Here is a 12,452-nt window from a genome sequence, read left to right on the forward strand (position 1 = left end):
GTTTCCTTGGATAATAACCCTTCCTCTAACAAAACTGTTGGTAAAAATGGATTATTAGTGCATTCGTAATTTGGCTTGGAGTCCCAATTATCTCGGGCCTTCTTAATGAGTCCAGCCCACTGTGCTTGGTTAACCCGACCCAGTATTCTCATAGAGGCCCAAATTGAAAGTTGAATAGTCTTAATGGTTGTGGTGGTCCCCTTATATGCTGATGTATCGATCTTTTACTAGGAAAGTATTTTCCCTCCACACCTACCATACCATTAAATTAAATTAAAAATACACCACCTTATTATTATTATTGCAATCTTCGATTTACTGATGTTTACATTGTTGATTTAATGATGATGCATAGAATAAGCTTGGGAATTTGTACACTTTAACACTAAAAGGACCATGGGATCACTAATTAATTTAGGAAAACCTTAATCCGATATAAATTATGTACTCCTGTGTGATCCTCTGTACACCAACACCTGCACAAGTCAATCGGCAATGATAGTCTCTTTGAAGGAAAGACTACCGAACGGGGAGCCGAACATCAGAACTTGACTCTCATTTGATGCGGTTGAGCGTGGTCTATTTGAGGATCCACCCGACATCAATGGGAGGGAATAAAATTCTTTCCACTCTTGTGGCACATGATCTGTTTAATTGGGTACCTCTATATTCCAACATTGACGAGACTCAGACTGATGTGTACCGGCGAGAGCAATTAATGTTTGCACTGGTTGGTTTTTAGTGCACTGGTGTAAGTTGGAATCATCTCACCACCTGTCTCCACACGAGTGAGACTGCCCCACCCACATGGTTGTTCTTGAATGTGGTGGACATTATATACTGTAGCTGTGTAACTGTGTTAGACCACATCTCTCCAAGACATTATCCAGGAAATGAGGACCAAACAAGTCAGAGACTCACAAATCACACTAGTATTAGAATCAATGCAAAGCAATGAATAAATGAGACAGCAATAGCCATTAGGGAGGTTGAAAGTTCGAGTCCTACTAACAGCAATATTGTGAGTGATGCACCGTTTTGAACTTTTGGAAGAAAAAAAATAAACTATAGAAACACAATATACAAATGTTTCAGATTTATATCTATTACCAATAAAACCTTGCTCCAGAATGAGCTAAAAAGCAAACAGATTACACATTTGATCACCACCTAAAAGCAGAACACTAGAACATAAACCAAAGAGAATAACACTAGACTGATCAGCCAGCCTACTCTTTACAAACATCACATTTTTCTTCAAATCATCAACAACACATATCTGCAAGAAAATGAGTACTGAAGGAAGATAGGCATTTGACAGCTGCGGAAACCAAATTTTTTCACTTGTTTTATTAAATATTCTCTTGCTTTGTTTCTTCACTTGTATTCCAAAATCATGTTGTTCTCAGGAGCTAATCCAACACAAGCCCTCAGTATATTCTCAAGCATTGCCCTCTGCTTTGATAGTGCATTGATCACTGGTGTGCCTGGGGGTACCTGTTTTTTCAGTAATAACACATCAATTATGGATTAAAAATATTCCTCGCAATAGTATTATTGAAACTTAGCTTGAACGTGAATAACCCCCCTCGGTTCCATGTCCGAATAAAGTGGTAAAACAAAAAAAGTAGTAATAAATCGTATAGAATCAATAGATTCATGGTAAAATCTCTCTAAGATGTATTTCATTACAATTTTTTTGGCCGATAAAAGGGATCGAAGTACTACCACATATTATTAACATAAATGATGCCATTGTAAAAGGTCACATCCACCACTTAGGGTGTCCCATGCATTTACCCCACCCAGCTTCCCTCTCACATGTAATGATCAGTCAAGTCACAATCAAGAATTCAATGGTGTAAAAATGAATTTGTACCCTTGTTTGGCTCATAGAGACACATACATTCATAATTTGACTAAGACAAATGTATTGGACAAAACGTCTAATTTGAAGATAGGAATAAAAGAGGAATTAATGGCCTTCATGTATACTTACAAGAGGGGCCTTGGTGAGGTAGCTGAGAATGGTAGCCACAGGGTGGAATGAGTGAAACTTTCCCTGCAAATACATTCAATATATGTTATATATTAAGGCCAAAACATGATCATATATTAAAAAAATTAAGAAATTTATGGAGTTCATGTTTTAAGTTAAAGATCAAACAAACCTCTCCTTCAGCCTTGAGCTGAATCCTAGTGCTAAGTTCAGCAAGAAGGACCAAGTCTAAGATGATTGGAGCTGCCAAAAGGGAGTCCTCACATGTGTTGTGTAACACTATAGTGCTCTTCCCACCCATGAATATCTCTGATGTGTACTCATCCATAGCCCTCTTGCTATCCGCCACATATGGCACGTACTACAAAACACACATAGGATGAGTAAGACCAAAACAAGCAGGACCTCCTAACAATGTGCAGATATTTTTCGCTTTGCATTCTCTTGGTGTCTACGGTTTTTAAAACACGTCTACATCTACGCCTCACATATATACATGCGTATATAGATAAATATAGATATATACCTTGATAACAACAACATGGTCAGGATGCTCGCCAGGCTCATAAAGGATACCGTTGCTAGAAACCATATCATCCACAACGTTGCTCTTAGAGATTTCCTTGGAGCGGAAGGTTTGAGGGGCAGAGAGATTCATACCATCGTTGTTTCCTAGATGGTTATAGCTCACTATAGATGTTGGCTGTCAACAACACAACCAATCAATATTAACACTCCAAATTTGAGCATCATCCAAATTACATGAACCAAAAAAACTAGTATTAACTTAAGAAATAAAAAGTTTAAAATGTTAACCATTAATTAAATTAATTTAAAAGAATAAAACAACACCTTAATTTAAGACCCTTTAAGGAATTATAATATGGCATACCTTGATGCCAGCCCCAACAAGGAAATCAACCAGTACAGATTTCATCTTGGTCTGACCACTCTTAAAGTCATCACCACCAATTAAAGTGTTGTTCTTTATAGCCAAGTCAATCAGCCCTGAAATTTAATTATAACACCCAAAAGATAATTAAAGTTTCATTAAATTTATACTTTATAAATTTTTTACATCGGCAAGAAACTCACGCAACCGTCCGTTTGTCCCTACGGGAACTTGAACCCTCACTTTCTACTTTGGGAGGTAGAGGAAATACCGACTAGGCTACACAGCCTTTGGTACATAACATTCATAACAATAAGAGAGTTATATATAGTAATTCACTAAGTACTTAAAAGGATTATTAAGCTTTAATCACCTGGAACAAAAGTGTTCTGTGGACTTCCATTGATGAAAGGAATGTTTTCAAAGACACAAGCTATAGCATACAAAGTAGAAGGAGATATCTCAGCTTCATTCTTGTCCACTGAGGCCAAGAGGTTCTCCATAGTGTCATTTAGGCCAACAACTATATTACTGTATCTCTCAGTGTTGGCAGTCCACAGCACAACCACCTTATCCACCTTGTTTGCTTCCTTGAACTCCCTATTTCAACACAAACACATTAGTTAAACATCAATTTTAACAAAACCCTTTATGTGAAATGACAAATTAAAGATGTTTTTTTTTTTTTTTCTTTTCTTTTTTTTTCTTTTTTAATGATGATTACCTAATATCTTTGATGATTTGTTGAACTTGCTCTTTTTTGGTTCCTTTGATCACGTTGTTGGCACGTGACCCTTGATTGGCAGCAATGAAATCAGGGTCATACACTCCAGGGAGTGGGACCATGGATTCCATGTAGGGCCTCAATTGCTTCTGCAGATCAATGTCAAAGACCCTAGCCCTGGCCATGGCATCTGCCAAGTTCATATCACTTATGTCCCAACCCCCAAACACAATGTCATCTGGATTCACCTGTTCATTTGAACCATATACAAAATTAGTGTAATAATCTTTAAAATTAGTTCATATGGTACGATCTCAGTGTTTAAACCTTATTAGGGCAAAATTATGAGAGTTTGCTCCAATTTTTTAAAGAAAGTAAAAATCTTCAAAAGAATACAAGGATATACATATATATGGACATTTATATTACCATGGGAAGGAGGCTTTTGAATGGAGCATAGATTTCCTCTCCATTGAAAGACCCAACTCTGATTGTTGATGCCTGAGTGAGTGAGCCAAAATAGTTGGCTTGTTGAACCTTATCTTTGGTTGCCCAAGAAATTCCCCTGACAAATTTAAAAACCCATATCTTAATTCTCAGAAAATCACACTAAAAACAAATGTTCTAATAAAAATTTATTTAAAACCATATAAATCCCAAGAAGAAAATCTAATTAACCACTAAATTATCATAAGAAGTAATGAAGAAACTCACTCCCGATTTGCAATAGCACCACCAGTGAGGGTTGAACCATTGTTTCCTCCCCAACCCACAAGCATAACCCTAACAGAATCAACACAAGAGCACACAAAATATACAAACAATTATTATAAATGTGTGTACGAAATTACAAAATATGAAAATGGTTTAAATTTGTTTTGGGGTTTAAATGAATGATGGTGTTTTAGAAGCAAACCCTAGTTTGGGGACATGGGTATCAGTCTTGAACTCGTATTTGACAGTTTTGGGCTTGACAGTCCATTGATAGGTACCATTCTTGTTCTCATGAACAAGCTCTGTGGTCTCATAGTCATACACAGAATGAATCTCAGTCTCTGTGTACTTAACATTGGGGCTCTCTACCTTAAAGCTCTCAATGAACATCTTTGAATAACAGATAATCTTAACAAACTTCTAGGGAGAGAAAATTGAGAGAGAGAAGGAGAAGGAGAAGGAGAAGGAGAAGGAGAAGGAATTGAAGAGAGAGCAAGAAATGTTATTTCTCTCCGCGAATTCCTACAATGCGTGTGGTTTCTCAAACGGCACCGAGGGGTAGTATATATTGTGTTGGACGTGGTTATGAACGTGGCAGGCCTTGAATGGACCTTGACCCCACATTTTGCATCATTGGCGATTCGTATAAAGTGAAGAGAACCTTAGCCATGCAATATACATGGAGCGAGAGAGAGTGAATACATGTTAGTTGTATATAAATGTGTAATTGTTTTATAATATAAAATGAGCATATTTTTTAAAGCTTTTTGGCCACTATACCCACGTACTAGGTCACAAATACGTAGGAAGAATGCCAATCGGGCAGATTTGGGACCGACCACTCCTCCTCAAACTTATCCCACTAACAAAATATATTTTTCCAAACTCGTCTCCGCCCGGAATCGCATTTGAGATGGGACATATAAGGGGAGCTTCGATATAAATATTTTTTAAAGAAAAATTAACTTAAATTCAAATAAAAATTATGATAAATTTTATTTTTAAAAAAATAAGTATAGTCAAATATTTAACAATTATAAGAACAAAAATGTTGTTGAAATTTAAAATTATAATAAGAAATAAAAGTAAAATAAAAACTATAGTTAATAAAAAAATATTTATTTATATATTTATTATTTTTCGAGGTGATTTGTAACTTTGCAGATTTTAAACCCTCTTCCCAAATTTGTCCATAATCCTATTAAGGTGATTTCAAATTGTCCCAATAAGAACAGAATGAGCTGTTAAATTGACATTCATATATAGGAATGGAGAAAAATTAGAGGGATCGTGTTATTAATTAATTAAATCCTCTTTGTCGGGCATTTGAGAAGAAAGATTTTATAATCGTATATGAAATTCACTTAACAACGTCACTTGCGCTAGTTGGTATGGGTTAACATCATGTTAAAAATTAAGTGATTGGTCGGTAGGGCTGTATAAAAAAAATGTTAGTTATGCTAAATTGATATGAATTGAACTGAATTGTCAGTTCAGTTTGGTTCTTCTACGATTGGTTTTGATTCCAAGTCCTTGGACTCAGACCCAAAACATTGGAACCGAGAGAATCGAACCATAAATTATATAATTTATGGTTCGATTCTCTCGGTTCCAAGGTTTTGGACATATATATATAACATAAGATAAGACTACATCGTCTATACCTCTTCATGCTTAGAGAGACCTTTTTTATATTCTCATTATGAAAAAATGTATGCTTTCACTGTCATATTCTAATATTAGTCGTAAGTATTATTACGGCTTGGAGTGTTATATTACATTATATTTTAGGAGGTTCTTGAAGTTCTGGAATCGTGGTTCAAAACTGAACCAAACTGGTCTTTTACAGTTTGGTTCCAATGTTTCGATTCCGATTCAAAATTTTGAAGAACCGTTGAGATCCATTTGGTTCCGATTTAACCTAGGATAGTATCAAATCGAACCGTGTGCAACCCTATTGGTTAGTGATATATGCTAGAAAGTAAAATGGCATTTTAAGTTTGAATAACAAAAATAATTTTCTTTTCCAAAAAATATACTCCATCATGTGATGAATTGAAGTGGAATTCATATTTTGTGACATCGTACATTCCTTGGGACATAAGTTGTTGGCACTTATAGATTGTGACAACCCTGGATTTTTTAACCTAGTGTGTCCTGTGATGACCCGAACTGGATCCAGAATACGGAAGCAAAAGATGAAACAATGGTCTCTAGAGATACAATGCATCTCTAATACACGAATGTGACACTCAATGAGGTCACGGAACCCAAAGAAAACAAATGCGGAAGCGGCGTTTCAAAAACAGACAAGAATGGACCTAGGGGTAAAACGGTCATTTCTAACCTAAAAGTGGGTGCTACCGAGCACACCATTGGAAAGACAACAAAAAATCAATTAACTTAGACTCAAGAATCACTTGATTCGGAGTCCGAATGAAGAAGATATGGCTAACGGAAGAAACGGGGATAAAACGGTCAAAATAGTCAACCCTAGGTCATCTAACCAGTTACCAAGCCCTTCTAACCGGTTAGAAGGCCAAAAATGACGACCAAAACACTGCCCACACTTATCTAACCGGTTACAAGACCCCATCTAACCTGTTTGATGGCAAAAACCAGTACGTTCAACCCAAAAATCTAGCAGCAGGGGTTTTTCTGGAAAAAAAAATGGGTTTTTGAGGCCCTAGATAACATTTTTTGGAAAAAGAAAAAGAAAAAACTCCTCTCAAAATAGAGTTTTCTACGTGAAAAACAAAAAACTAAACTTTGTGATCGATTTCCGATACCAAGATGACATTTTCTGGAAAAATACGAAGAAGAAACCCCCCCCCAAAAATCACATTTTCTAAGTGACCATGTCGAAAGAAGAAAATAAAACTACTGTGAAAAGTCAAAAATGCCCCTAGATCAGATTATGCAATAAAAATTCGAAATGAGTCCATAGGAAGCTCAAATCACCAATGATGAGGTTTTTCTTGAAAACGATCATGCACGCAAACGTAACTTACCTATTTAGACGCGCTACAATGGTCCACGGCTTAAAAATATCGCCGATGCAAAATATGACCCCCCAACGGCCAAAATGACAAAAATGGAGTTTAGAACGAAAATTCGGAATTTAAAATTATGAAATGGTTTTGAATTGCCGCTCGGCCCTTGGCCACACCTCATGCATGATAAATGAATGCTAATGGATGAACTTCATACACAATACACACTCCGGTACAAAATAGCATACTAAAACGCATGATTTTTCATATATTCTCATTAAAGGCAAGATTTGACATCCATGACATGAATGTAATTCCAAAAGAAGTTTGGCCCTTGACCTCATGTCATATACATAAAATGAGAATCAAAAAGTGTGCTTAGGCACACATTACAAGTTTATAATCAAATATACACATTTGACATATAAGGTTACAAATGGCTTTTTAAGCCAACCTACACAAGAATTGAACCATTCAAGTCCTCAAATCATCCAAGTATGGTGAGAATCTCTAACCTTGAATCATGTACCTGAAAAATGTCCTCACTACATGGGTGAGTAACATAAAGCTACTCGTAGGAAATGAGCATGCATCGACTTAGCATTTTACAATTTTATCACCTTAAGGTGAAACATGCTAAAGGGCTCATGCCACCTAACGCCTTTGTCAAGGGTGAGACTCAGGGAGCATCCTAAGCTATCCTAAATCATTTCTAACATAAATCACATCATCCATGCAATTCAAACCACATAGAAACATACTATCTAAAGCAACAGGATATAGATTCTCAAAGTTATCAACTTGAAATCTAAAATACAAAAACGACAAAAGTGGGTCATGCCACCTAACGTCTATGTTCCAAATGAATCTATAGGATCATTCCTAAGCTACATTGAACAACAAAAAGCAAATCACAATATATATGCAATTTAACCAACATAAAGACATGTTATACAAAGCAACTAGATATAGATTCTCAAAATTATCAACTTGAAATCTAAAATACGAAATCAACTAAATATATCAATTTAGCATAATTAGAATTTCTAATACATCGCATCAAGATATAGATTCTCACAGTTATCAACTTGAAATCTAAAAGTGTGAAAACAACTAAATATTGCAATTTAGTATAATTAGAATTTCTAATACCACACATTAAGACATAGATTCTCAAAGTTATTAACTTGAAATCTAAAAGTGTGAAATCAAATAGTTGAGGACTTGGATATCACATCTCGGACTGAACCAAGAACAAAATGGTTATTCCGGGCATTAACCCGCTGGGAAGACCACCCTAGTGTGCACTATCTCAACGGGGAGAACTCATACCTCCCGCACTAGAGCCAAACACTAGCCATATCACAGTAACAATGTCCCAAGTGACTCAAAAATAGATAAGTTAACAACTTATATATGTATTAAATAGTACACGAAACTACCTTCATGCACAAGTAGTTTGTAACCACAGAATACATGCTCTAAATCTACAACTACTATAGGATGACAATGTCGAATCTTTAGAGTTCGATTCGTTACGCATTATAATAACATCACATGTCGAATTTTCGGTGTGCGATTCGTTACACGCTATAACAATATAATTCGATATTGAAAATATAAACTCATAAATCCATTACAAGTTTAAATCATGCTTTAAATATATTATCAATGTCAACACATAATTTAATCATTACCGTAATAGAAATGGAAATTAATTACATAACCTAATTAATTTCTCCAAGTTTCAAATCCAAATCAAATGATCTCTAATTAACACATGTTAAGCAATATAATATGGTCATTGCATACACCAATTCAAAGACTTAATTAGGCCATTGGAATCATTAAATAGATTTTAATTAATCATTTTAATTAAAATCTCTAGATTTTCATACTTATCCAAATGCTCTCAAATTTAAGTATGTTAAAAGACATGCCAAGACTTAATTTAAAAATATATCACAACTTAATTTCATGCAAGGTACACCCATGAAAGTTAAACTTTCACAAAAGATAATTATTAAATAAAAAGTACAATTCTTATTCAAATAATTCCAATTTAACATATGTTAACAAACATATCAAAACATAATTTATCATCATGCCACTTTTCAATTCTAAGTTATATGCATCATTGTAAATTTAATCTTATACAAAGAAATAAATATTACAAATTTTCTAGATTTGATACAAGGCATGTAAACAAGTTGTATAATCATGGAAAACACTCAATACAATACATACAAAATCCTAAAACATCCCCTACCTCCATTTGAGATGAAATCTCAAATCCTCACCAAAATGAAACGGCTCTGAATCCGACGAAACTTCTAGGTTTTGTCGGGGACAACACGGGGAACAAGAACCCTAAGGAAGCCCCATAAAAATCACAACTTGACTTCAAATCCGAACTTAAGAAATAGCCAAAACGAGATTCTAATCAGTGGAATCAAAGGCCTCGCCAAGACGAACATAAAACATTAAGGCACTATGGCTTTTCATTGAAGGGAAGAAACTCAAAAGAAGAGAGATAAGATGGCAGCCATGGCTGCCATGAGATCCGGCCAAGAGAGAGGAGAGAGAGAGAAAATTTTGATTTTTCTTTCGAAGGCCCCCTAGTTATAAAAAAAACTCAAAAAGTGTCCCGAACGGGCCCCGCCAAGTCCGGAAAAATGGAATTTAAGCAGATGAGATCAAACGGCAAAACTCCATGAACGAAAAAGAACTGAAATGAGAAAAGATAAACAACGGAAGAAACAGCGTCGAAAACCGAGTCCCGAGTAGAGAGATATGCCCCAAACAAGTTCGATGGCAACCGGGCCAAAAACCTTAAAACTGGAGAAAAACAATCAGAAGGAAATTCTAAGAGTACGTGACTTGACAAAAAGTGAAAACGAATCCCGTACGAGGATCTAGGCTCAAAACAAGGCATTTAGTAATAACTTTCATTAATTGCATAATGGCCCCTCCAAAAAATAAAAACTACACAACTGGCCCAAAATGAAAATATCTTCTCAAAACTATTTTCTTAGAAACCCTTGAAATAAAATATCTTCAAAAGATATTTATGAAAAACACCCCAAGAAAAGAATAAGTTTTCAAAGAACTTTGCATCCGTGCCCCTACGGACACCAGGAGCAACTAGGGTACTTTTCAGCAAAAGTAAATATACGTATTTCGTGGAAACCATTTAGAATGAATATACATGAAGTCAAAAACCAACTCCAAACACAAGAAGTGTGGTTATGTCAAAAAGTGACAAACGGGAAAAAGACGAAATAGGGAAAATGACGAAATAGGGAAAATGACGAAATGAACAGTGTCCGAAAAATGAAAATGTGGAAATGACGCGGTCCTCAAAGGAAGTTGTCAATCCAAGGAAAAGAGTCTCAGAAATCATTTCAGAGCACTCAAGATGACACTAAGTGACAAGAAACCGAGCTCAGAAAGGAAAAGATCAACGGAAAAAAAATATCCGTAAAAATCTGAGAAAAGGAAAGGAGGAAAATGATCGGGTCATTACATAGATGATGACTTTTATCTGTGGAGGTGTGTCAAGTGGGTGCGATAGTATTCCCAAAGTGTGGGGCGAGGTCTAACAAATGGAATCGTAGAGAATCTGTAACCAAAAAGGGGATAATGTGCACAAGAGTCGTGCTGACAAGGATGTTGAGTCTCGAAAAGGTGATTGTGATGCCGACAAGGATGTTGAGTCTCTAGAGAAGATGATTATGACAACGCATTCAAGGAAGAAATTGATGGCAAGGGGATACTTCCAACCTATATATATAGACGGGTTTTGAAAATTGTGAATACTAAAAGAGTGTAAAACAGATAATAATTCCTGACTCCTCCAATTCGAGCCAAGGTAGGCGTGACGTTATTGGAGGCCTAGAGTGAAATTGTAAAATTAGGCCGTCTCATAATAACTACATTAATAGAATACTAATAATTTTACTATATTTGTAATAATTAAGTTCAAGGAAATATAAAAATAATATTTACGTCTTTATCTTTAGAGATATTGACTTAATTTTGCACGCAATTGATTATATGTTAGAACAAGTACTTTTTATTTCTGGTTTTTTTTTTTTTTTTTTCACCTTCGCAAGAAACATACTACACACCTATTTTTTCTATATGGGAACTTAAACTCTCGACCGTCTACTTTGAAAGGTAAGGAAGTAGTACTAACTTACAACTATTAGTGTTTGAACAAGTATTGATATGCAAGTGAATTAAAACTAAGTAAAACAAAATGTTGATGTGGACATGAAAAAATACTATTCATTGTCCAAACTACCCTTACTTCAGGTACCCCTTTTGTGCATAGAAGTACCACTCTTATGCACATAAATACCACATTTTTGTGCAAGGAGGTATCAATTTTTTGTGTAGACAAAAAAGGTACCTAATGACATGGTCTATACAAAAAAAAATGGTACCTAAGAGTGGTATCTTTGTGCACAAAAGTAGTACATGGAATTAATAGTAAGGGTAGTTTTCACAAATGACTAATGTTTTTTCATATATACGTCAGCATTTTGGTCAAATTCATTTTTTCGAAATATCATAACTTTGATTCTATCAAATAGTAATTTTGAGTACATAACATTATGTAATCATAATAATCCCGTAAAAATTATAAGAATTGCAAAATGTGTGAGATTTTTTAGAGAAAAAGTCAGATTCATTTTTTCAAAATATCATGATTTTGACTCCATCAAATAGTAATTTTGAGTACATAACATTATATAATCATAATAATCCCGTAAAAATTATAAGAATTGCAAAATGTGTGAGATTTTTGGAAATAAAACTTTTTGGAATCTTGTATTGACCAATAAAAGTAGTTGTATTTATTTAGTAGTTAATGCGATTTAATTAATATAATGAGATGATGGGACCTCTTCTTTTACGTGAGGCCTTGGACTATATTAATTGCTAAATTATATGGACTAAGAGCATCTCCAATGGGGCTGTCATATGGGCTGCCAATTCAAAATATAGCAAGTTGGCTTGAAAATAGGTCTCCAATGCAATGCTATTTTGGCTACTATTTTTTAACTTTGCTATTTCTTATGCCAATTGTAGCACAAGAAATAGCGGTAGCTATTTCAGAGAGAG

At 35.0% G+C, this 12,452-nt stretch overlaps 1 protein-coding gene across 1 annotated transcript; it reads right to left on the reverse strand.

Annotated features, from left to right (window-relative positions):
* Positions 1-1,081: 1,081 nt before the first annotated feature.
* LOC132267227 (inositol-3-phosphate synthase) lies at positions 1,082-4,876 on the reverse strand. The gene is made up of 10 exons (XM_059768324.1): positions 4,532-4,876; positions 4,330-4,398; positions 4,045-4,180; positions 3,616-3,863; positions 3,265-3,491; positions 2,892-3,007; positions 2,526-2,702; positions 2,172-2,360; positions 2,000-2,062; positions 1,082-1,497 (listed from the first exon to the last, which is right to left on the reverse strand). The coding sequence occupies exons 1-10, from the start codon at positions 4,717-4,719 to the stop codon at positions 1,378-1,380; spliced, it is 1,533 nt and encodes a 510-aa protein (XP_059624307.1). The 5' UTR covers positions 4,720-4,876; the 3' UTR covers positions 1,082-1,377.
* Between the last annotated feature and the right edge of the window lie 7,576 nt (positions 4,877-12,452).

Source organism: Cornus florida, unplaced genomic scaffold (genome assembly GCF_030987335.1).
Source record: "Cornus florida cultivar Cherokee Brave unplaced genomic scaffold, ASM3098733v1 CherokeeBrave_3.0.0_Hap2_Chr07, whole genome shotgun sequence".
Taxonomy (NCBI): Eukaryota; Viridiplantae; Streptophyta; class Magnoliopsida; order Cornales; family Cornaceae; genus Cornus; species Cornus florida.

Bases quoted from the DNA above. Each gene is read 5' to 3' on its own strand.
- LOC132267227 (XM_059768324.1), bottom strand. From the start codon at position 4,719: ATGTTCATTGAGAGCTTTAAGGTAGAGAGCCCCAATGTTAAGTACACA. The intron at 4,399-4,531 runs GTTTGCTTCTAA...TGATTCTGTTAG, and splicing joins ACCCATGTCCCCAAACTAGG to GGTTATGCTTGTGGGTTGGG. The intron at 1,498-1,999 runs GTAAGTATACAT...CTGAAAAAACAG, and splicing joins ACCTCACCAAGGCCCCTCTT to GTACCCCCAGGCACACCAGT.